The 25941-nt window shown below is 45.9% G+C and overlaps 1 protein-coding gene across 5 annotated transcripts in view; it reads left to right on the forward strand.

The window, feature by feature from the left end:
* ACACA (acetyl-CoA carboxylase alpha) overlaps nt 1–25941 on the forward strand; it is a 109068-nt gene that overhangs the window by 48484 nt on the left and 34643 nt on the right. For 3 of the 5 annotated variants that reach the window (XM_089483860.1, XM_089483861.1, XM_089483864.1), the window contains 14 exons: nt 401–497; nt 1333–1440; nt 5217–5273; nt 5671–5715; nt 8785–8826; nt 9333–9548; nt 10724–10879; nt 12144–12347; nt 12492–12647; nt 13707–13853; nt 19970–20239; nt 20989–21086; nt 21897–22017; nt 22705–22815. In XM_089483860.1, the coding sequence (XP_089339986.1) occupies nt 401–497; nt 1333–1440; nt 5217–5273; nt 5671–5715; nt 8785–8826; nt 9333–9548; nt 10724–10879; nt 12144–12347; nt 12492–12647; nt 13707–13853; nt 19970–20239; nt 20989–21086; nt 21897–22017; nt 22705–22815 (1828 nt within the window). The remainder of the gene's footprint in view (nt 1–400; nt 498–1332; nt 1441–5216; nt 5274–5670; nt 5716–8784; nt 8827–9332; nt 9549–10723; nt 10880–12143; nt 12348–12491; nt 12648–13706; nt 13854–19969; nt 20240–20988; nt 21087–21896; nt 22018–22704; nt 22816–25941) is intronic. The other 2 variants (XM_089483862.1, XM_089483863.1) reach the window with 1 other exon arrangement.

Below are 25941 nucleotides of genomic sequence, written 5' to 3' on the forward strand. Positions count from 1 at the left end.
AGCTCTGTGTGTGTTTGGGGGAGAGCATTTTGTAAAGGTGCAGCTCCAACACATGAATGCTGCCTTCTCTTAGCTGGGTACCCTAAAGATGTGTAGGACCACATCCCTGGGGGTTGTTGTAGTCCAGCACAACTGAAAGGCCAGTGAGTAAAGAGAAGCTGTACTCTATTAGTTAAATTGATCCAGGGATTGCTGTACATCTCGGTCTCCAGGTGTTGTTAATCTCAGCAGAGTGGGATAGGGCCAAGAAAGTTTGTTTCCCCCCTCTATGCTATAGTACAGAACCTACACTTTTTGGTCCGTTGGAAGTGAGGAGTCTGGGACATACCTGGACATTAGTTTTGGCACTTGGATGTATATAATCTGCTGCTGCATTCTAGGGTTCTGTTTGCTGTTTCAGACTCTTCGACGAAGTGATGGGATGCTTTTGTGACTCTCCCCCTCAAAGTCCCACCTTCCCAGAAGCAGGCCACCCGTCCCTATACGATGAAGATAAGGTACAATATTATGGCTAGAGCAATACATTCTGGGGTGGGAATATTGAAGGGGGAATATATGACACCCTCCATTCATACATGCACATATGGAGACTCAGGCCTGTTACAGACTGCCAAAATAAAGCTGCTTCGGGTCTCTTTGGAGGTATGCTGTTTAAATGATGCATGCATCCTAAGAATCCGGAAGCTGCACCAAAGCTGCATTCCAGTGCTTAGGAATGGAGTGTGGCTTTGGCGCGACCTCCGGACTCTTAGGACCCATGCATCATTTAAATAGCATACCTCCAAAGAGACCCAAAGCAGCTTTATTTTGGCAGTCTGTAACAGGCCTCAGATTCCCTGGGATCATGTATGTCTTTGAATGCTTACACTCCACTCCTTGGTCCTCCCTCTTCATAATCATTTTAATACACAGTTGCTCACTCTGTCGGTTTTTATAGCCAGGCTCTGGAGGAGGAGGATCCAAAAACAGAAGCTGTTGTGTTGATCCATATCAGCAGAACAATCTTAACAATATCCATCTCCACCGGAGGCTCGTCTTTTGTAAATCTAATGGCTCTTGGTTGGCCATCTAGACCAACTGACCCCCCAAATGCTTTGCATTTCAATAAGGGATAACCCATTACAATATACAGTCACCCCTCCTTTTTTTGCAAGGGATCCGTTCCTGACCTCTTCACGAAAATGGAGTTTCACTTATATTCAAGCCCTATTGGCCACAGGCGTGCACCCCATTCTTTCCCCCTCCGTCCCTCGCACATAAGCCTCTGTCCATTTGTAAGGAAACTGTTCCGTTGTCCATCTTTTCTCAACGCTGGTTTCTGTTCATCCGCAGAGCGCCCGGGACGAGCCCATTCACATCCTGAACGTTGCCATCAAGACGGACTGCGACATAGACGACGAAGGCTTGGCTGCCATGTTCAGAGAGTTCACACAGAGCAGGGTGAGTCTGGTGCAACCTCTTGATGTTCGTTTCTTTATAGCAGAGGGAGGGAAGGGCTGGGAACCTGTCACTTTCCAAATGTTCTGTCCTACATATCATGTTTTTGATAGTTTGACCAGTAGTAAACTATGGTTTGACCAATCGCAAACCACAGTTTTGTCAACTCAAGTATCACACATCTGCCTGGTTAAGTCTTTTCCTCCTTGATGTATGAAAACAGGAGGCAGAGTGAGGTTGCAAATCCCATCTTGAACCCCTCACTATCTAGTTTTCTGAATGCGCATGGCTTCGTCCCATGATCTGGAATCCTGAGTGCACAGAATGGTTGACTACATGCTTTGGTGTGCTTTCATTAACCATCGTTTGATATCCATTCTTCCTTGGACACTTCGTCGATCTCTGGACTTGGGCACCTGTCCCAAGTCCCTTGAAGGATGCTGCTCAGAGCCACTGTCAGGACCAGCATGGAGTCCAGGGCCACATTCAAACGCAACATAGTTTAGTGCTACACCCAAGAGCTTTGGGCTTGTGCCTTTTTCCTTCTCTTCTACTCCCATATCCTCACAAAGACATCAGAAACATAGTTGTTTGTGGGCTATGTGGCCATGTTCTAGTTTATTCCCAATGTTTCACCATCATCTGTAGCTGGCATCTTCAGAGATGCCATTCTCCGAAGATGCCAAAGCCACAGATGCTGGCGCAACATCAGGAATAAACTCTTCTAGAACATGGTCATGTAACATAGCCTGAAAAACCCATAAACAACGATGGATGTCAGCCCTGGAAGCCTTCGACTTCACATCAGAAACGGTTTCCAACTGACCACAGTTTGCTTTCAGACCCAGAACTGCCATTACTTTAAAACTGGTTTGCCCAAACAAACCAAGATAAAGGAATAGTTTCCGATCCTGGCTAACTAGTCTAACTTTCTTCTTCTTTTTGATGCTACTGAGTCGGTACATTTTATATATGTTATATACCTGTTGCATTTGTGTCCTGGTTTTGTTCCCCCCTCCGGTGATCTTGAACACATGGCTCTCTCCTCTCCAGTTTGCGTACGCACAACATGCGCATGCACACGCACAAACGAGTGTGTGCGAAGGGGAGCATTACGCAAATCACTCGATCCAAATTGCCCAAATAATTTCCCAGCCCCAGCGGGTTGTGAAGATGCTTCCACCCCCCTCCTTTCTTTCTTTTTTCTTTTCCCCGATAAAAATTAGGATCGTATGCTTGTAAATGACTTGCGGAGGAGATAGACGTCGCAAATGGAGTTTCTCCAGGTGCTGGCACCTAATAGCGCTATAATAGCTATAGAGTCGCTGGGAGGTCCGCATTATTACAATGTAATCAGAATCCCGTTGCTATATACTTATGGCCCGATACTTGTGGAATTTTAAAAGCAATAACCGTCTTAAAAAAAACAAAATACCATGCGCTGCAGCATTATTATTATCAAAGTTATTTTCTTCTCCTTCCCCCCTCTATGACTATCAGCCGCTTGTTCCGAAAGGGCTTTAACCTTAGTAAAACACTGTGTTGTGGGCTGGGAGTTGGGGCGATGTTGTCGCTCCCCCCGTTTTTCGATATCTTTTTAATACCCTTTTTCATTTCTAATTCAGACATGGGGTTGCGGGGGAGTCGGGAAAGGTACTTCTAATGAAATGAAAGCTTTGGTCAACTCAATTGAGGGATGGCGGGGAACGTTTTGATGCAACGATGACAAAATCATTGGCAGCTACACAAACACACCCGCACCCACCTTTGCCCATTTTATGCAACCGAATTGTATCTCCCATATATAATTTCCTTTTGCTGGTAAGGTTTATGCGCCGAGCGCCAAAGAAGTGGAGAATGTGGAGCAAATCTGAACCAAACAGTCACATTTCCAAGGCTAAGTGTGGGCAGACTTCATGCTTCCATGATCTTGCTTTGGTTTGAACAAGGGCCCTCTTGTACCTGACCTGAAAACAGGTACAGAATAGTGGCTCACATGACCAAACATCTTCTAAACTAAATTATTATTATATATTATTATTATTATTATTATTATTATTATTATTAAACTGTGGCAAACTGTGCCATGCCAAACACTTAACATGGTGGCCATACCCCCCAAAAAGAGTGTCCAAAAATAGAGACAATTGAGTGGACCATATCTATCTCTTCTGTTTTTAACTGTTTGAGATGCTCTTACTGTCCTTGTGTTGTACATTTACTGCATTTGTTATATTTTTGGTGTATGTCAGGCCCTTTGGTACATTTTATTTGAAGAGTAGTGTTTAAAAAGAGAAAAGGAATCCTTTAAATATAAAACTTCGGTCATGGGTTTTTATCTTGCCAAGTAACTACACTCATCCCTCCCTATCTGCGGATTTGATTATTCACGGAGTTGATTAATATGTTCTCTCTAGGAATATCTAGGTCCCCCAGTGCAACTCTGTGGTCAACTTTAACTAAAGGTCACACTGAAAGGCCTAGAGATTCCTAGAGAGGATACTCTACTAGGCCTTTGTAGCTCCTCCAGCGCAACTCTATGGTCACCTTTAACTAAAAGTTAACCTGAAAGGCCTAGAGATTCCCAGAGAGGATACTCTACTAGGCCTTTGTAGTTCCTCCAGCGCAACTCTGTGGTCACCTTTAACTAAAAGTTAACCTGAAAGGCCTAGAGATTCCTAGAGAGGATACTCTACTAGGCCTTTGTAGCTCCTCCAGCGCAACTCTGTGGTCAACTTTAACTAAAGGTCACACTGAAAGGCCTAGAGATTCCTAGAGAGGATACTCTACTAGGCCTTTGTAGCTCCTCCAGCGCAACTCTATGGTCACCTTTAACTAAAAGTTAACCTGAAAAGCCTAGAGATTCCCAGAGAGGATACTCTACTAGGCCTTTGTAGTTCCTCCAGCGCAACTCTGTGGTCACCTTTAACTAAAAGTTAACCTGAAAGGCCTAGAGATTCCTAGAGAGGATACTCTACTAGGCCTTTGTAGCTCCTCCAGCGCAACTCTATGGTCAACTTTAACTAAAAGTCACACTGAAAGACCTAGAGATTCCTAGAGAGGATACTCTACTAGGCCTTTGTAGCTCCTCCAGCGCAACTCTATGGTCAACTTTAACTAAAAGTCACACTGAAAGACCTAGAGATTCCTAGAGAGGATACTCTACTAGGCCTTTGTAGCTCCTCCAGCGCAACTCTATGGTCAACTTTAACTAAAAGTCACACTGAAAGACCTAGAGATTCCTAGAGAGGATACTCTACTAGGCCTTTGTAGCTCCTCCAGCGCAACTCTATGGTCAACTTTAACTAAAAGTCACACTGAAAGACCTAGAGATTCCTAGAGAGGATACTCTACTAGGCCTTTGTAGCTCCTCCAGCGCAACTCTATGGTCAACTTTAACTAAAAGTCACACTGAAAGACCTAGAGATTCCTAGAGAGGATACTCTACTAGGCCTTTGTAGCTCCTCCAGCGCAACTCTATGGTCAACTTTAACTAAAAGTCACACTGAAAGACCTAGAGATTCCTAGAGAGGATACTCTACTAGGCCTTTGTAGCTCCTCCAGCGCAACTCTATGGTCAACTTTAACTAAAAGTCACACTGAAAGACCTAGAGATTCCTAGAGAGGATACTCTACTAGTTCGACTCTATGGTCAATGTCTGTTGGATGTTTTTGTTATTTACAGTTTTTCCATATCCACAGGGGTCTTGTGCCCCAAACCCTAGTAAATATGGAAGGACAACTGTATATACCTTTCCCTGTCCCCCCTTTTCTTTCAGAAATCGATCCTTATTGATCACGGCATTCGGCGGCTGACTTTTCTCGTGGCGCAAAAGGTATTTTGACTTTTCCCTCTCTCTATCTCTATTTAGTTGTGTTTGTGAGTGTGTGCGGATTTTCTAGTTTCTAGCCCGATGTTGAAAATCCCCTTATTCTTAATGGGGGGGGGGGGGGGCAGCCACACTCCCGATAGCTTTTCATCTTATTTTGTGCATCTCCAACTGCGTTATGGCTTTTCAATAAGTTTTCATCATCAGAAAATTAATTGAGAATTGAAGATGAGGCCGATATTGAGCTACATGTGATTTTTGCCTTAATTTGTTTTTAATTTTACTTACTAATTGCTAGCTTTCTTCTGCTTCCCTTCCCCTCCCTTTATTCTTTGTGCCGCCTTGCTCTGCCTTTCCGTCACCTCCTTTTCCCCCATTCCCCCCTTTTTTCGTGGTGTATAAGGATTTCAGGAAACAAGTCAACTGTGAGGTGGACCAAAGATTTCATGTAAGTAGATGGACAAATTACTAGACATTATGGATGTGTTGACTGTCAGCCCTTGATGGACGGATGGACTTTGTGCCTTCTGGTCATTTCTGACTTGTGGCAGCCCTTGGCCAGATTTCTTCAGAGGAGGTTTGCCATTGCCTTCCTCAGAGGCTGAGAGAGTGTGACTTGCGCAAGGTCATCCAGTGGGTTTTCACGGCTGAGTAGGGATTCAAACCCTGCTCCCAAAGTCCTTCTCCAACACTCACACCACTGCATTATGTTGTATCTTCAGATTTGTTCAAAGGGGGTTTGCCATTGCCTTCCTCTGAGGCTGAGAATCTTATATAGTGTTCTGACGTTATACGCTGGTGCGCTATATGCGGACTTCAGTGTACACGCTTAAGCCGTGGGGAGTGCACAGGTTGCAAGGGGCGGCGTGTCCCATTCAGATGAATGGGGCACACGCCGCCACGGACACAAGCTCCTGGGGCTTGAGCATAGGTAGAATTCGCCGTACGTGGGGGGAGTCCGGAAAGGATCTCCTGTGTAAGGCAAGGGTCCACTGTATCCTCTATTAAGTATACAAAACTAAGTATAACTATATAAGTATGCTTAGTATAAGTGCTAAGTACTGAGTACTCAGTGTACACTCATCCCTCCACATTTGTGGCTTTGACTTTGGCAGATTTGCTTATTCACGGATTTTATGAATATGTCCTCTCTGGGACTATCTAAGTCCTCCAGCGCAACTCTATGTCAACTTGAACCAAAAGTCGCACTGAAGGGCCTAGAGATTCCTACAGAGAACGCTCCACTAGGCATTTGTCACTCCTCCAATGCAATTCTATGGTCAGTGTCTTGCAAATGTTGACCACAGAATTGCACTGGAGGAGCTAGAGATTCCTAGAGAGAACACTCCACTAGGCATCTGTAGCTCTTCGAATGCAATTCAGTGGCCAATGTCTTGCAGATGTTGACCAAAGAGTTGCACTGGAGGGCCTTCCAAGAGACTTGGCCTGGGCCACTCAGACCGTTCACTTTGTTGCCGGACAGTCTGCCAATGTAACTCGGGGGGGGGGGGGAGGACCCTTGGCTTGGGTTTGTTTTGTGTTTTAATTACAGTCTATATAATTAGTTCCCAGCATGTTGAGGTAATAGAGAGTTGCTCCAGCAAGCTTCCAATTTCCTCATCTCATTAGGTTTTTAACGCGATTATTAGTATAATAACCGGCTATGATGATTTTCTCGTGTAGCTTTTTGCATTCTCCAATTTGCAGGGTGTCTTGATTGGCTAATTTAGGCGAATTATTCTGATTGTCTTGATGATGGTTGGTTGATTAGAACACAGCGGGGGCATAATTCCTCCATCTAGGACGGAGGAATTCTCTTTTTTGGGGGGGGGGGGATTTTTGGGTATCAAAGCTCGGAGGATGCTTTGCGTTTAATGACGATGTTTTTTCCTGGAATGGGCAATGGAGGGAAGGCCTTGGCGGTGGCAGTGGCAACAGCAACAAAAGCAATCACGGCGGTGAGAGTTTGCGCATGGGCGGCAGGAGGAAAAATTGGCCACACGGAGAGACAAAGGCAAGAGGGAGACGCAGCGGATTAGAAAGACAATGGGAGAAATGGGCAACGTTTCTGACTGTTCTGTTTTTCTTCTTCATGGCCTCTGCGGCCGCACAGTAAAACGTCCGAAGTTTATTGCGCAGGCGCAGACAACCCATTGGTAAGCAACTTATCCTTCTGTGACCACAGTGATGGTGAACCTTTTAGAGGCCGAGTGCCCAGACTGCAACCCAAAACCCATTTATTTATTGCAAAGTGCCATGTCCCTCTGGCTTTCTAGTAACAAACTCTGACAAACTCTGTACTGGAGCAACGGCACATGTGCCCACAGAGAGGGCTCTGAGTGCCACCTCTGGCACGCGTGCCATAGGTTCGCCATCACTTGGGCCTTAACCACCCTTGTAAATATGGCCATACCTCCTCTGTGGGCTACATACCCCTTGTTATATCTTCTACCGCCATAGTTTTCCTCCAAGATAATACAGGTATACCCCTGATAGCAAAGTTGATATCATCCTGAACATGACATTAACAGAAACTTGGGCACTAGAACTGGGAGAGATGCCTACGCAACAGGTTTCAATAGGCATTGAAATGCATGCTGGTTGTAGTGGTTTGAGTGTTGGACTAGGACTCTAGACACAGGGCTCAAATCTCAGCTTGGCCAAGAAAACCCACTGAGTGACCTTTATCAAGTCATATTCTATCAGTCTCAGAGGAAGACAAAAGCAACCGCTCCTAACAAATCTTGCCAAGAAGACCCTATGATAGGGTTGCCATAAGTCAGAAATGACTTGAAGGTCCAGGACAAAAAACACACGCTGGTTATGTCTCAGCTGCATGGTTTGCGTCTCCATGTTTGAGCCTCAGGCAGCCTGCCAGTCTTGGGAAATAGATGTCTGGGTTTCAAAGGTGACAGAATATCTCCAAAATCTGATTTGGTGACTAAAACTCTCATGAGTTTTGGATGCAGGTAATCACCACCTTCTCTTGTTTCACTTCAGTTGAATTCTTGCTCCCTTAGCTCACTGCAGAAGACAGAGATGCCAACAACATCAAGACCAGACAGTGGCCCAGTTTGCATGGAAAGCTAAACCACTGAGCCGCACTGGCAGCCCCAGAACAAAAGTTTGGGGAGAGGGGTATACAAGGAGCAAAGTATCTTTCTAGGTAGACAATCTGTTTCTCACATTGGCAGCAAACTGAAATGTCAGTTTTTTAGAAAGAGCAAATTGGAGGGCTGCAAAAAGGTGGTGGAGGAATAGCTACATGCAGCCGTTGAGTAGGAGTTTGGAAATTGGGGGTGGAAAGGGCAACCTTTTTTCGTGGGGCCACTAGCCCGCACCTTTTGCTTCTGTTTTGAATCGGAGTCAGTTTAGGGTGACATCTGAACCCACGCTTAGAAGGAAGAGGCAAAGAGTTGTCTTTGTAGTTTGGTAATGCCATCCCTCCTGCTTTGTAGATGAGATGATGAAATGATGTTTTCGGATACTAATGGCGCTGTCTCTCTTTTCCAAACAGAGGGAGTTTCCCAAGTTTTTCACATTCCGCGCAAGGGATAAGGTGAGTTGTTAACCTTTCGGCCCTTTCTGCTTTGGGTTGGAAACAAATGCGTCTACCAAAGACAAGGAACGCTGCCTGTCTTGGCGCCGCCAAGAGGGTTCCCAACTAGTTCAGCTGGCTTGGGACTGCAGTGTGTCAAATGGAAACCTGTGGCTGTTGGAAGTTCTCCTTGGCTTTGGATCATCATTATTAGTAGCTCTGACCATAGCGCCCAGGGGGCTTGCACAATTCTTGAGACTTTCTCCGCATCTCCCAAATTTCTGGGACCTGTAAGGTGATCATATGGGACAGGGCCTTCTCAGTGGCTGCACCTGCACTTTGGAATTGTCTTCCTTGGGAAAACCTTGTCTTGCTGCTCTCTCTTCATCTTTCAGAGATGCTTCTAGTGGTCTTTCAGTTATGTAATAAGAGCCTAGGATGCTTTTCTTAATTCAATAAATGCTAAAGAAAGAGAGGAGAAGAAGTAGTTGCATCAAATTCATATAAGTGGCTGTGTTTCTTTCCAGTTTGAAGAAGACAGAATCTACCGCCACTTGGAACCGGCGTTGGCTTTCCAGCTGGAGCTCAACCGCATGCGCAACTTCGACCTCACGGCCATTCCATGCGCCAATCACAAAATGCACCTCTACCTGGGCGCGGCCAAAGTCGAGGCAGGAGCCGAGGTTACCGACTACCGGTTCTTTGTCCGGGCGATCATCCGGCATTCGGACCTGGTTACAAAGGTGGGCTGTGTTTCTTAAGTAGCCAAAGGAATGCCCTCAAGGCAGATAGCGTGTGTGTGATGTTTAACTTATACTTTACTCTGTGTTTGGGGGCATTGTGTTAACTGTCCGAGAGGCTTGAGAGTGAGAGTGGCCATAGAGCCAAGAGTGATGATGGGAATTGTAGTCCAATAAATGCTGGAGGGGTACACGCTACCAATCCCTGTTTTAAATGAATAAGAGGGTGCTGTCTATCCATCCATCCATCCATCCATCCACCCATGACCTGTATGAAGGTATGGTGCCACCTGTTAATGCACTTTGCACACAGAGACATATTGCAAAGTGGAGGTTGAACTCCTCAGCACCATGAGTGAGGGCTGAACTGCTCCCCATTGTATCCAAGTGGTACCTTTTACATTTTGCCCAAGGAATAAATGGTATCTACTCACCTCGGTAGAAAAGAGCAGGATGAAGTGTGTGGGATATGCCTTTGGCAAGAGCGCAAGTTTAACCCTCTTTCAGCTCTGCCCTGGCAGCCACAGACTGGCCATTTCTGTCTGTGGAATGACTAAGAAGCTTTCCCCCAAATCTGTATTCTTGGAGGTATCTTTATTAGGCCAGCCAAAAGGCGTGCAGACGTTTTCATCAAGCCAAAGCTGGTAAATCATTGTGCAGAACATTTTATGGTTTTGCTTCGAGATGTAGGTTTTGTAGATGAAACAGCTGAGCTACACACATATACACATAACACACACCAGACTGAGCTGCCTGGGAACAGAGACGAGTGAAAGGAAGGCAATAAATTTTGGCTTCTCGGTTGCAAAAGTTGCAAAGAGCCTTCTTTGGAGAACCGTGCTTGCCACAAACCTCTTTGTAGGAAAAGTACAAGTTGTCTAGGACAAATCTTGACACTAAAACAGACTAGAGCATTGCCAATGGGTAACTTAACTTTGTGTCAGAGGGAATGCAAGGAAGTAAGGAACAAACTCACAACATGTCAGTGTTTTAACCATCTGAATTTGACATCTGCATTCTGCAAGCCTCCTTACTGACAGTAAGCCAAACACCATTTTTCAAGGAGGTGGGACTGGTTGTTGTCAGGTGCTTCCTATTAGCAACAGGTACGGCTGGCAGCTTTACCGCCAAGTGGCCGAGGAAAGTAAGCCAGTAACGGATTGATGCTCTCTTGGCAGGAGGCGTCCTTTGAATACCTACAAAACGAAGGGGAGCGTTTGCTCCTGGAAGCCATGGACGAGCTGGAAGTGGCTTTCAACAACACAAACGTGCGCACTGACTGCAACCACATATTCCTCAACTTTGTCCCGACGGTTATCATGGACCCATCAAAGGTAGGTTGAAGGTCTTCTGCCGTTCAAAATCATCTTCTGTCCGAGGGGATTGTTGGTTTTGCTCTTCAGGAGGATCAAGTCTCTGTGCTAAAGTAACAACAGTGTTGTGTCAATGACGGGCGGACGTTCAGTATAATAGGTAATGGCTGGAATCCTATATCAGCTTAGTTAAGTATACTGAACTAAGTAAGTATCAGCTGCATGGATAGAAGAAAGTTTGTTCTGCTCATGATGCATGATGTTTCCAGGATCAGGCCAGGGAAGGTTAGTTAACTACAGTATATACTCGACTATAAGTCGACCTCATGTATAAGTAAGGGCAGTTTTGGGGGTCAAAATGATGGGTTTTGGTATGACTTAGGGTAAGACTTAGGGGCATGTAACAAAGGATGATGCGAAGGAATATCATGCCAAAGAATGTAGAAAATTCAGGCAGGCATAACTGTTTGTGCTCATCCCACAAACTGATGCAACTTGGCACATATTCTGCGTGCCCAAAGACTACCTCTGTCTGTGATGTAAAAGAAGTTTTGTAGTTGTTCCTCTTCCCGGTTTTTCTCCAAAGCTTTGTGGGGCTTTGCTTGCGCACCGTCTTGGAGACTCTGCGGAAAGCGCGTGCCCCAGAGGGGCCTGAGGAAAAGAGGTATTTCGAGAGCGAACATTAAAGACCTGCCTTCCGATTGCCGGGCTTTTAATATGCACTATTTACCAAACAGCAGTATATTAGAAAGTTTAATAAAACAGCGGAGGAACAGGGCTCCGAGCGGTAATTGCCTTGTTGATTTAAAACGTTGTGGCAGCGGCGAAGCACGGGGTGTAAATGCTGTTTTTTGAAATTGTTTGTGGAGGATTTTGCGCTTAATGTTGTTGCTTTCTGGGTTCTTGGAATATTAAGATGTTTGGGCAGGTGAGGGGGAGGGAATGCATAAGAAACTCTGGCAGTGTTGCACTACTCGCCTTGCCCCACATCAACACAATCTCTGCAACTACCAGACAAACTTTGAGTCGGTTTGAGTGATGTAGTTTAATCTAAAGAGGGATGAGGAATGGATAAGTGCATGGAAAAGATGCTCAAATCATCTCTTTGGACAATGTTTTCCCTAGAAAGCATAAAAGTTAAGCATGGCACTCAGCGCCGTGGCAGGAATCACCTAAAACCAAAGCCTGGTTTCATCGTTTCTGGAAATTGTACATCTCCAACCGCAGCCGTTCTTCTTGGCCTTGTCCACATCCTTACTCCCATTCTTCTTTCTCTGTCGTTCAGATTGAGGAGTCTGTCCGGAGCATGGTCATGCGTTACGGCAGCCGCTTGTGGAAACTCCGGGTCCTCCAGGCGGAGCTCAAAATTAACATCCGACTGACGCCAACCGGCAAGGCGATCCCCATCCGCCTCTTCCTAACCAATGAATCTGGTTATTACCTGGACATAAGCCTCTACAAGGAGGTGACCGACTCCAGAACTGCCCAGGTACTGCTCTTTTGCATGGGTAAAGAATTATCTCTTTTGGACTAAGTGGGATTCATGGCCATGCCCAGACTGAGGGATGAAACAGAATTCCTACAGTCCTCATCTGACAGTCTATTCTTTATGGATGTGCATGTTCTTGTTTAGATTATGTTTCAAGCTTACGGTGACAAGCAAGGGCCACTACATGGGATGCTGATCAACACTCCATACGTGACAAAGGACTTACTGCAGTCCAAGAGGTTCCAGGCGCAATCGTTGGGGACGACGTACGTCTATGACATCCCTGAAATGTTTCGACAGGTAAGAACGGTCCCGCTGAACTTAAAATGACTTAAAAGTCAAGTCAGACCACAGCCAAGATCCTACATGTGCGCATAACTATGCATGTGCGGTTCCATGTTCTCTCATTGCTCAGCCACTGTCAGGCTCCTGGAGAGGACTCTGCTGATGGACATTGCAACCAGCAATCATTCCCTGAATAGATGCACTTAATTCTTCCATCAGGTCCAAGGAGAAGAGCTGGCCTGCTGGTCTCCTCCTCTCCCTAAAGCTTTCATAGAAGCTTTCAAGGGCAGAGACTTTCTGCTAAAAGAATTAGTTCTGTTGAGCTTCCGCCTCGTTTCCTCTCCCTTCCCTCTTTCTGTTTTTGCATGTGAGAAAGAGAAACTTTTCATTTTAAGCTAACCATCATTCCTTGGAAACATGCAGGGGTTAGTGAGTTGCATGCATGTTGTCTCAGTCCTTAGTAAAGATGTTATGATCATAGCATCTTTAGTAAGGACTGAAACAACATGCTGGCATCTGACTAACATCTCCAATTTGTTTCTTCTGTTTGGTTTGCTTGAAGAAGAAGAAGCCCATGGAGACTTGAAAGCTTGCAACAAGTATACACTCATCTCTCCATATTTGTGGGTTTGATATTTGCTGGTTTGACTATTCACAGATTTGATTTATATATTCTCTCTAGGAGTCTCTAGGTCCTCCAGTGCAACTCTGTGGTCAACTTTAACTAACAGTTGCCCTGAAAGACCTAGAGATTCCTAGAGAGAATACTCTACTAGGCCTTTGTAGCTCCTCCAGTGCAACTCTATGGTCAACGTTAAGTAAAAGTTGCACTGAAAGGCCTAGAGATTCCTAGAGAGAATACTCTGCTAGGCCTTTGTAGCTCCTCCAGTGCAGTTCTATGGTCAGTGTCTGATGGACATTGACTACAGAGTTGCGCTGGCGGACACTAGAGGACTGTGTCTGGGTTAAAAATCACAGACGAAAGGCTTTGCGAGTAAAGGACAGCCCATAGAAATAGAGATATAGTTAAAAAGTTGGACATTATCCTTTTCTCCCTCTTCCGAATCAACCTAGTCTCTGATCAAACTGTGGGAGTACATGAAAGAGTTTGCCATCCTGCCTTCGCCGCCACTGCCTTCGGATATGCTGACGTATACGGAGCTGGTGTTGGATGACCAAGGGCAACTGGTGCACATGAACAGACTACCTGGCGGAAATGAGGTAAGTGGGGATGATGGTTTATTTAGTAGCCTGCATTTACAAATGGCACTCAAGGGGACAAATAAACATCTCATTTTAAAGAAAACACTGGGTAACCTCTTAACATTTTGATGGTGGTCTTTGTTCATGGGAGCACATCTCTTTCTCCATGTTTGTTCTAGCTATAACAGTTCTGCTTGCTTCCTATTTGAAATGGTGGTAATGAGCTTTTTGCCCATATGTGGTTCAGGATTGGGGTTCTTAAAAGGAGTGTTTTGTCTTATATTAGCCTGCTGGGATATTATCATCTTCTGTTACAGCATAGGAGGAGCTTTGTAAAAGTACCTCCCCAAATGAATGGGAACCATAAGATGGTTAGTTAACTGCCGTATCTTCTCGACTATCAGTCGACCTCACGTATCAGTCAAGGGCAGGTTTTGGGGCCAAAAATATGGATTTTAATATGACCCATGGATAAGTCGAGGGGAAAACTTAGGGGCATGTAACAAAGGATGTAAAGGATGATGCAAAAGAATAGGATGCCAAGGAACGCCCTCCAAAAGCCCAGTGAAGACTGAGCATGCGCAGTGGCCACAGAATGCTAAGTGCATGACAAGGGAAGGACTAGATTGTTTTTGGGTCCCCTTTCAACTCTGTGATTCTACATTCAGCGGAGGAACGAAGGAGTAGATAACTGGACGGAGGATCAGTAGGGATCTGAACCAGGGGACACTCCGCACGGCGGCGTTTTGTCACGGCTACTCCTTGTTTATAGAGCTGCTGTTGGGATTGCTGAGGTGGGATGCATGCGGCGTGCCTTAGAGACGGGAAAGACACTGTGTCAATGTTGATTGTGATTACAGTTTTGTTTGTGTGTTTGGTTTTCTGGGCCACCCTTCAGTAAAACCGTTTGGGAAGTATACCATGGGGGGAGGAAAGGAGGGGAGGTAGTGCCATAGCACTGTGGTAGAGCGCATGCTTTGCAAGCAGGAGAGACTGGGTTCAGTCCCCAGCATCTCTATACAGCATCTCCAAGGCCACATTGGAAAGGCTGCAGAGCCACTGCCATATAGAGCAGACCAGGTAGTTGTCTTAGCCCTCCGAGAGATGTTGGATCAATTTTTTGCCCCCAAACACCCCTTGGGGAGACATGTCAATATCTTATTTAGGCCTTCCTGGGCCCTGGAGGGCATTTTAAAGCATTTTTTAACACTTGAACATTTTGTTTGGACTCCTGGGGAGTCCAGAGGGACTTCCAACATAGTGGAAATGCTCTGTCTATCCCATAGAGACCATTTTGGGGCTCTTTGGGATACCCATATGAGGCACCCCCTTCATATGAACAGAGCTCCAGAAGCGACCATTCTTTTCTGGGTTTAACGTCTCTCCACACTCAAGAGTTTTACGAAACAAGGAGTGGATTTTGGGCCACTTCCAGTTATTATCCGGGCATTAAGTGGAACTTGCAGTAGACAGAAAAGCGGCCCTAAGTCTTGCACCGATCCTAGAGCTAGATGGACTGAACTAGATGGAGTAAGCTATGTATAAGATGCCTTCAAATGCCAAAGATAATACATACGGATGTCACGCTTTATAGGCCGAATGTGAGACAGCTCAAAAGGGCCGCAAACCTTTAGCACCGTGGATAAACCTCACGATTAAAACCAGTATGTTAAAAAACCTTAGAGGATAAAAGCTTCTTTGGTTTGTACTGAAAAAAGATTCGTAGGGGAAAGGCTTTCCGAACGCAAGGTGCCACGTTGAAAAAGGCCCTCCGTTTGGTCCCCATCCAGCTATGTTCAGATCGATGGCAGTTAGGAATGGCAGAATTTGACAACATTGATGCCCAATGTATTTGTTTGTTTGAGATAAAGGGTGTTTGAGATGCCAACGAAGGACCTATGGATGAGTACCAGCTCTTGAGCATGGCTCCGCTTTGCAGTGTTTTTGTCTCGGATGCAGAAATGTTAAGCCCTGTGACCCGGATGGTGCACAGAGGCTGCTGCTAAATTTGAAGCAAGGAGGGTTTTTAAAGAGATGCCCTCCAAATGGCTCAACCTTTGGCATTTTTGAAACGTTTTCTCCTTGCAAGCAAGACATCTGAGCCACAATGCGGTACGCAGGTCTCTCTCAAGCCGGCTCTTTGTCTGTCTCCGTCCCTCTGCCTTTGCGACTGCCCCCCCTCTCCGCCTTCCGGTCTTTTTCGGCTCTCGTTCTGCATTTGGAGTGGTTTGGAGGCCAGGGGAGTCGCCAAGTTCCCAAGGGACCAAGCCGTGTTCTGGCTGAAATTACTAGCGCTGAGCTGCCTGGGCATGAACATGTAGTGTTTACTCTGCCAGTATGAATACAAATAGTCTTATTATATGGGACCCTGTACCCAAAGACCAACCACTCAGGCGGGATCGCTCTTGTCACCAGCGCACACTTCTTTTTAACCCCTGAACGACTTTCCTCGGTGCCTTGAAAATGGAAACCGCTGCTCTTTTTGTCCTTAAAAGTTTGGGGAGAAGACATTTCTCATTTGTAGGATGGTAAACCCGTTCTCTGAGTCGGGCTGTTTTTGTGTGACCAAGATGGCACCGCTCTTGCACAAGGATTCGCCAGTCGCAGAAGGAAACCCAATATGGGGGGCCTACACACTTAAGGAGGAACCCTTTTCCAAAACGGCTCGATCCAGTCGGAGTGTGAAGTTTGGGTTGAGTCTCCCTTTATTGGAATTGTTTGGGACCAGAGGTATTTTGGAACATTTGCAAACCAGAATGAGATATCTTGGAGATGGGACTCCAAGTCGAAGCATGACATTCATTTTTGTTTTGAGTATACAGTGGGCCCTTGGCATCGGATACCAAAATCCATGAGTGCTCAAGTCCCATTAGATATAGTGGCATAGTATAATGATGTCCCTTATATAAAAATGGCAAAATCAAGGTTAGATTTTGGAATTCCGGATAAAGGAGACTCAACCTTAAATGAGAGCGCAACACCTTGCAGCATTTGGTCACAGTGTATATGGCACTCGGAGGGATAGTAAAATTAAATCCAAACCAGTTTGATTTCTCATACGATTCTTGGTGCATAGGCGTGATAATGCCAACCGTTCGGCGCTTTTAATGTCCTTTAAAAGTATTTGCCAGTCAATGCAATTTCATGGTTTGATACAGTGATGGTGAACCTTTTAGAGGCCGAGTGCCCAAACTGCAACCCCAAACCCACTTATTTATTGCAAAGTGCCATGTCCCTCTGGCTTTCTAGGAACAAACTCTGGCAAACTCTGTGCTGGAGTGACGGCACATGTGCCCACAGAGAGGGCTCTGAGTGCCACCTCTGGCACACGTGCCATAGGTTCGCGATCATTGGACTAGGACTTCAGGAGACTTTGGTCAGTCATGGAGTCTCACCGGCTTTGGACAAGTCATACTCTCTCAGCCTCAGAGGAAGACCATGGGCAAACTTTCTCCCAGTAAATCATGCCAAACAAACCCTAGGATCGAGTCGCCAGATGTCGGAGTCGATTTGCAGGCATGCAACAACAACAGTAGCTGCAACAACAACAGTAGTAACTGTAGTCTGCCAGTGTATCTATGGCTCATGCCTCAAGCTTTTTAAAAAACGCAGCTTTTGTTGCTATAGGAAAAGTGGTATTTTCCCCGTCCTTTTCCTCCAAGAACTTGCATTGTCCTCTGGGATGACGGCGCATCGGTCTGCTAATGTTCGCCATAATGTCTCTGGCCATTTCATTTATTAACACTAGATGTCATACTTCTTCCTTTACAAGAGTGGTAAAGAAATCCTCAAACTGAACTTTTAAAGTAAACTTCCTTCGCGGTACACTTTGGCATTAAAAATGACTTTAAACAAGTGGAAACAGAGTTGTTGGGAAAAGCCAGAGGCATGGCCGGCCAGTGTTATATTTTAATATTTAACAACGTGTGGTTTGAATGTCGTACTAGGATTCTGGTAGCAATGCTACTAGAAACGGTGGCACATTCTAGTAGCGTTCTCGCTCAGCCTCAAAGGAAGGCCATGGCAAACCTTGCCAAGAGTGTGATAGTTTCGCCTTAAGGTCGCCATAAGTGAGAAATGACTTGGAAGGCACAAAAACGGCAACAATTTTTTTCTTTAACAACAGGCCCCAAGGAAGCAATGGTTTTGAGGGACACAGTAAGATGGTTGTGTTTAAGGGTAAGTCATCCAGGGGAGTGACTTCCCTTGGCTTTTATGGGCTTCCCATTTCGGCTGGCATCCAGTTAGCAACATATACCCATGTGTAGGTCACACAACTCAAGAACAGTGAATTATTCCTCATAGCACAACAAATGCATTCTGCTGACGGTGGCAGAAGCAGGGCTGCGTATTCAGCAGTGTTGCACGTTAAGGTTGCGCATTGCACAACATCACCCAGCCGTTGACATGTATTGCTCAGTGTTACTATTTTGTGTGGGGGTTGTGTAGTGCTGGCATAACTTATCTTTGCATGTGGATATTTATGCTACACTGAAGGAGATGCTGAATTGTCAGCCATGTGCATTCTGACTGATGGCGACCCAGAGGCCAAACTATCGCAAGGTTCATCTTGACAAGATTTGTTCAGCATGGCCTTGTCTTTACATTCCTCTGAGTGTGACTTGCCCTATGTCACCTAGTGGACTTCCATGGCCAAGTGGGGATTTAAACCCTGGTCCCCAGAGTTGTAGTCCAGCGCTTAAACCACTACACCGTGCCGGCTTTCATATCCAACGCCACTTTATTCCAGTTGTGCAGCGTTCAGGTTTTGTGGTGAAATAACAAAATGCTGTGAAGGAATAGCTTGTTATAAAAGGTGTGCTAGGGTGTGTTGGGAGTTGTAGGTTGGAAAATCCTAAGGGCACCAGGTTTGGAAAGGATGTGTGTATATGTTTGCATGGTAACAGGTCTAGTAGTTTTGTTGGCCGCCCATAAAAGACGGTTCCCACTGCGGAGGTTTGCAAAAGGCAAGCTCCTACCTATCTCGATGGCTTCTCCCGGTTGTCGTTGTATCACTGCTGCGACAACAAGAGGGAGAATGGAGAAGAGACGATGAGGGGAAAGGATATTTCTCTGGAAGATGCAGTGACTCTAATTCAACGGAGTGGGTTTTGCGCGTGTCGCTCCCTCTGTGGCGAAGCAATGTGCGCGCCACTGTATTTCCATAAGAAGCAGAACCATTATTCTCCTGTAGAAACCCATTTGGCCTGAAAGGTATCACTGGCCAGGACTGGGAACGGAGGGGAAATGGGGGGGAAATCAAACCCAATGAATTATTCACAACCGCCGATCAGAAGCCATCATTATTTCTGATGTTCCAAGCTGTGATTAGGTTCTGCGCTGGAATGTCATTTGCTCCCTGGGTAACAACAGCGGCACAGAAAGAGCGTGCGTCAGAGAGAGAAATGCACAATGTGTAGTCTGCATGCTGGTCTGTGGATATCATTTTTGCACATGTTTCTATTCTATGTATTAGTAGGCACACACATGCGCACAGAGTTTAAAGGCATGGCAACCTGGCTTAAGCTGGAAATACTCCTATAGTATACTCTTGAAAATTTCTTATGTGCTATGTGCGCTTAGGGTTATATATATATAAATGCCAAGAAGGATTGAAGGATAAGTAGAGGGAGAAATGCAAATGACGGAAGGAGAAATGCATACTATATGATTGTGGGTAGGCATATATATGAATATAAGCGGGACATATGTCCATGTTATTGTAAAGGAACTAAATCCAATTGCTAATCCCACTCCATTGAATCAATTGGACATACGTAAGTGTTAACTTATTATTTTGCAACTGCTGGCTATTCTAAGATGGGGACTAGCAATTGGATTTAGGGCCTGCAATTGGCGTCAGTAGAATACATGTTCGCACATGGCTGAAACATTAAATTCTTCCAGCCATTGAATGATGGATGGCGAGTATTTGTCTCTCCAATCCTGGAGCATGGGCCTTTTCAGCTCCGCAAGGAGCACAGTACATTTGACAATATGTGCTCCCTTAAAACTTGATTTTTTACATACGTTGTAGTTCTAGGTGCTCCAGTAAATTGGGAGGAGGGCTTGGCATCTATCAGGGCATGCAGGAACTGTAATGCTAACATTGCCACAATAATCCCTCTCCATAGATTGGCATGGTGGCTTGGCGCATGACCCTCAAGACGCCCGAGTATCCAGACGGGCGAGACGTCATCGTCATCAGCAACGACATCACCTATCGGATCGGGTCCTTTGGGCCCCAGGAGGACCTGCTCTTTCTGAGGGCCTCGGAGCTGGCACGGCAGCAGGGCATCCCCCGGATTTACGTCGCCGCCAACAGCGGCGCCAGGATCGGCTTGGCCGAGGAGATCCGGCACATGTTCCACGTGGCGTGGGAAGACCCCGACGACCCGTATAAAGTAAGGAGGCTCGGAGATGGCTTGTGATGCTGGAACATGAATACACAATTTGGTGGACCCCCTGTTTTTTTTATGTTCGGAGGAAGAGGTCAAAATTGTGGCACAGGGACAGAGCCTTTTGAGTTGCATGTAATACATTAAGATCTCTTCTGCGCTCTGTAATTATAGCACTGGGATTCTACTTCCGCTGCCATGGTTTTATTCCATAGAACCCTGGGATTTGTAGTTCAGTGGGGTACTGTGATGTAGTGTTGGATTAGGACTCTAGGTGTCCAGGGTTTGAATCACTACTCAGCCTCAGAGGCAAGCATTGGCAAACCCCCTCTGAGTCCTTTTCGTCAAGGAAACCCTAGGAGAGCATCGCCATATTGAAGCCATATGATCAAAGCAGATACATAACAAAGGTTTTAAGGTCCAACCTGTCCATCCGTTATATCAGTTTTTGAGGGCTATGTGCTTACAAGAGGCATAGTAGTTACAGCGCTGCGTTGCGACTTCGGAGATCCATCTTTTTGCTGTCCAGTGATCTATGAAAATGACTGGTTGACCCTGGACCAGGCGTTGATTTCTACCAACTGTACAATCTCTAAATACTCAAAATAACTTCATTCTTCTTCTCTCTCTTTTTTTTTTAAACTTGCAAAATGTGATTTTCTTTGGAGGCGGGGAAGTATTGGGATTTGGGACGAGAACAATTTAATTTCTCTAATGGGTTTTTCCTTCCACTCTCATTTCCCCTCCTCCTCCAGGGATTCAAGTATCTCTACCTGACTCCTCAGGATTATAAGAAAGTCAGTGCTTTGAATTCGGTACATTGTGAGCATGTGGAAGACGAAGGGGAATCTAGGTAAGCATGTTTAAAACACTGGATTTAAAAAAGAAGCGTTATTTTACAACTTTGGCCCCATTCAGACAGGCCAAAATAAAGCTGCTTTGGTTCACTTTGGCGGTATGCTGTTTAAATGATGCATGCGTCCTAAGAGTCCCCAAACCATGCTAAAGCCATGGTCCAGTCCTAAAGATTGGAGTGCAGCTTTGGTGCAGCTTCTGGCCTCTTAGGAAGCATGCATCATTTAAACAGAATACCTCCAAAGTGACCCAAGCAGCTTTATTTTGGGGCCATAGTCACTGATCTGTGGCCCTCTTGCCTGATATTGTGCATCCCCCTTCCTCTTTGGCTCAGTTTTATCACTTTGGTTCCTTTCTGGCTCTTTGCAATAGAAAGGATGCTCCATTTGGCACCGAGAGCTTTCTTATTAGGTAGTGAATAATGGTAGCAAGGACCACCGTCATAGAAGGGCGCACACCTTGGAGGTCTCCTCTTTGCAAGAAATGTTGGCAGCAAATAAAATAGATAGGCTAAAGCTGAGTGTCGGCTAAAGCCAGTGGATTCTGACCTCTTGCGGCCAACCAAGTTTCACTCAGGTTTCAAAAGTTGTGCTTTAGTTCGCTCATTGCAGAACTGAAATATCACCCATGCGCACACTCACCGTTCCTTAAATGCATCTGTGTGACTTGTGATGCGTTCCAAGCTCTGAAGGGGGCAGAAAAACCTGACTCTATTCTGGTTGTTGTTATGCTGCGGAGTGTGTTTCCAAGGTCCTCCGGACTAAATGTGGTCTTTCTTTCTTTTCCCTTCTGCGCCGCTCCCTGCCAGGTATAAAATTACAGATATTATTGGGAAAGAAGAAGGCCTTGGGACAGAGAATCTGCGAGGATCTGGCATGATCGCCGGAGAATCATCCCTGGCCTACGAAGATATTATCACAATCAACCTGGTAATTCGTAGACAGAGTCATAGAATTGGGAGGGTCATCTAGTGCTACCTGCCGTGAAGGAATGCACAACTAGACCACTCCTGTGACATGCCCCTCCAATCTCCATCCATCCATCCATCCATCCATCCATCCATCCATCCATCCATCCATCCATCCATCCATTTATCCCTCTCTTTAAGGTCCCCTAAAGGACAGTCCGCTGGAAGGGTCCACAAGCACCATCTTGTCCAAAGCCCTGCCATGCAGGAATGCACAACCAGAGCATTTCCGAGAGATGCCCATCCAACCTCTGTTTATAAACCTCCAAAGAAAGAGTGTCATAGAAAATCCATTCTACAGATTGTTTGTGTTTGTGGGAATGGGGAGCTGGAACGATAGGCCATTATATAAACAATGGGTTGGATAGATTTCCTACAGTGTGGCTCTTCCTTGGCATCTTGAATTGCAGGGCCCTGGTTGGCAGCTCTGGTTACCAGGGGCCATTGAACCTTGATTCAGTGCCCACTGACTCAAGGGACTCTTGAAGTCCATTGGGAAAATGGGGCTCTTGGACCCCAGTCGCCCCGTTCAAATGGAGGCGGTATTGTCCGTTCCAAATCCGGACCATGTTGGTCATCAGGACACCGAAGAAGTTGTTCTGAGTTAAAAAGCTATGGAACTGAAAGACCTTTGTGTTTCTCTTTTAAGGTGACTTGCCGGGCGATTGGCATCGGAGCGTACCTTGTCCGGTTGGGACAGAGAACGATCCAAGTGGAAAATTCCCATATTATCTTAACGGGAGCCGGAGCCCTCAACAAAGTAAGTCTTGCTTCACGTTTTGCAAAACTGGAGATATGTGCGTCTCTCACTGTGGCGCATTAAAACTGCGATGCATTTTTGGTATAGGCTGGCATAGTTTACGTGTGTGTTTTGGTACCATTTGGCACAGAAAGGATGTGTCAGAGCTTGGAAACTTTACATTTCTGGATCATGCCTCCGTGGCTGGTGGAGTCCAACTGGGAGAAATGGTGTTGGCTGCTGGTGTGGATGGTGAGCACCTCTGTTTAGGGCTGGTGTTGTATTGTCGCCTTTCTTGTCGGAAAAACAGGCTTCTCATGAACAATCATCCATTAAGAGCAATGTGGAAGGGCACTTTGGTTTGTCTGCTCAGAGTAGGTCTATGGGAAACCTCTAAGTCTTCGCTTCATTCTTGTTCCTCTGAATCTCACCTCCGTTCTTGTCCTGACATTGGTTCCTGTCGGGTTGTGCGGTCACGTTTTTCCTTGCTACGAAATTTGCGTGTACCGTTGTCCCTTTATATCCGTGGATTCAACCAACCACGGCTTGAATGTATTAAAACAAAAGCCCTTGATTTAGCCATTTTATATAAGGAACACCATTTTACTATGTGATCATATATAATTGCCGTTGGGCATCCATGGATTTTGGTACCCATGGGAAGGTCCTGTTTTTAAAAATGGCCTTTCCTGGGCCTAAAATGGACCACGGTGTGGTGAAAGTACCCTTCCAATTCACTACATTGTCTGGGGGCTATTATTATTATTATTATTATTATTATTATTTGTGGGCACAGATGTGATAGAGATGTGCAGCCCCCAGAAGTCTCCTGGGTGGATAACCAACCTTCTTAGCCTTCTACAGTTGCTCACACCTTGTGTAGATATTTATTAATTCATTAGACTATTAACTACCAAGCTGTGTTCATGTTTTTCTAGAGGACGTAACAAAGTCCTGAACGCTATAGGGCCAAGATGCTGGAGAGACGGTATCCCCATGTATGGGTTTAGTAGGCCAGTATGGCATAGTAGCTGTTTGAATGTTGGGCTAAAACACTGGGAGACCAGGTTTGAATCCTGGCTCGGCCATGGAAGCCCACTTTGGGCAAGCCACGCTCCAATAAACCGTGCCAAGAAAACTCTATGATAGGTTCGCCTTAGGGTTGCCCTAAGTCGGAAATGAAGGCACGCAACAACGGAAACCAATGGGATCCTCTTTGGAAGATTTCCAGGTTGTTTTGCAACCAGTACTGCGAGGGAACGTCAAAAAGCAAAGCCTTTTCAATGGTGGCACCTAATCTCTAGAACGTTCTTTGCGGAGTCGGAGAGGCAGAAATGCGTTCCCTTTCAAATCCCTGTTGAGACATATTTGCGTACGCAGAATTTCCCCAGCTACTCTATTGCCGTTGTGTTGCGTTTCTCTGTTCTGAATTGCTTTGAAACTTGTTCGATGTCGTTTTCGTATCCTTCCAGAGGCGCGTCCTAAAGGAAACTGCTTCCAGGTTTTGCCGTACCAAGCGGCAAGACAAACACTGTAAATAGCAAGAATAACAAGCAAGAGTTTAGTGGCAATGATAAAGAACTAACCAGTTTTATTTGTCCCAAAGGGATCGCAGTCTGCGGCAGCTTATGCCAAATAAAACCAGCTAGTGTTTAACATGCCACCGGGCTCCATGTTGTTTTGGGTTACAGTGGCATCGCAAAGCGGCTCCTGAAATTAGTAAGGATCATAAAAGTAGCAACAATGGGCTTTTATGAGTGGAGGCAGTAAAGTGCAATGGTCGGAGTGTGGAAGTAAGGTCAGGACATCTTTAGTTCAAGTCCCTCCTTGCTCAGCATTGAAATAATCCTATTATTTTCCTCCAGGTGATTTCTGATTTACGGCGACCCCAAGGCAAAACCTATCATGTTGAGATTCGTTCAGAATGGGTTTGCCATTGCTTTCTTCTGAGGCTGAGAGAGCGTCACTTATCCAAGTTCACCCAGCAGGGGATTTGAACCCTGGTCTCCCAGAGTCCAAGTCCAAGCACTACACCATCCTTGCTCTTTCCATATGTACTCATCCCTCCACATTTAGGTCCTCCAGGGCACCTCTGTGGTCAGTATCTGCCAGACATTGACCATAGAATTGCACTGGAGGTGCAACAAATGCTTAGTGGAGCATTCTCTCTAGGAATCTCTAGCTCCTCCAGTGCAACTCCATGGTCAACATATGCCAGACATTGACCATAGAATTGCGCTGGAGGAGCAACAAATGCCTAGTGGAGTGTCCTCTCTAGGAATCTCCAGGTCCTCCAGGGCACCTCTGTGGTCAGCATCTGCCAGACATTGACCATAGAGTTGCACTGGAGGTGCGACAAATGCCTAGTGGAGCATTCTCTCTAGCAATCTCTAGCTCCTCCAGTGCAACTCCATGGTCAACATCTGCCAGACATTGGCCATAGAGTTGCGCTGGATGTGCGACAAATGCTTAGTGGAGCATTCTCTCTAGGAATCTCCAGGTCCTCCAGTGCAACTCTGTGGTCAACATCTGCCAGACATTGACCATAGAATTGCGCTGGAGGAACTACAAATGCCTAGTGGAGTGTTCCCTTTAGGAATCTCTATGCCCTTCAGTGCAGCTTTTGGTTCAAGCTGACCACAGAGTTGCGCTGGAGGACCTAGATATCTCCAGAGAGAACATATTAATCAAATCCGTGAATAATCAAAGCCACAAATGTGGAGGGATGAGCGTAGTATTAGTAATAGCAATAAAAATTGTGCCATCTAGGATCATTCGTCCGTTTATTTGAAGGAGGGCTGAACCAACTCTGGCCCACTTGGGTTATTGTTTTCCAGGTGGCACCTAATGGTGAAGGATTGTGGGGCTTCTAGTCCGAGAGCAGCTGCCTGTCTCTGATTTAGGGTCGACATTGCTCTAGCGCTTGCTGATCCTCTCTCCTCCAGAATAATGGCCTCTCCTTCGGCAAAGGCACTGGGCTGGGGAGGGAGGAGGGAGGCTTGAGATAGGGGCTTGTTGGAGGCCGCTACCTGGATGGATGGTCCTCTGGGGAGGCAATGGCCCCAACCCTATACCCATCCCACTTTAGGCTTTAAACAGGGTTGGAAGGAAGAGCCAAAGGCCAAGGCTCTTAAATCACGGTGCCAC

This window comes from Sceloporus occidentalis, unplaced genomic scaffold (genome assembly GCF_023333645.1).
Source record: "Sceloporus occidentalis isolate IW3139 unplaced genomic scaffold, rSceOcc1.0.p SCAF_21, whole genome shotgun sequence".
NCBI lineage: Eukaryota > Metazoa > Chordata > Lepidosauria > Squamata > Phrynosomatidae > Sceloporus > Sceloporus occidentalis.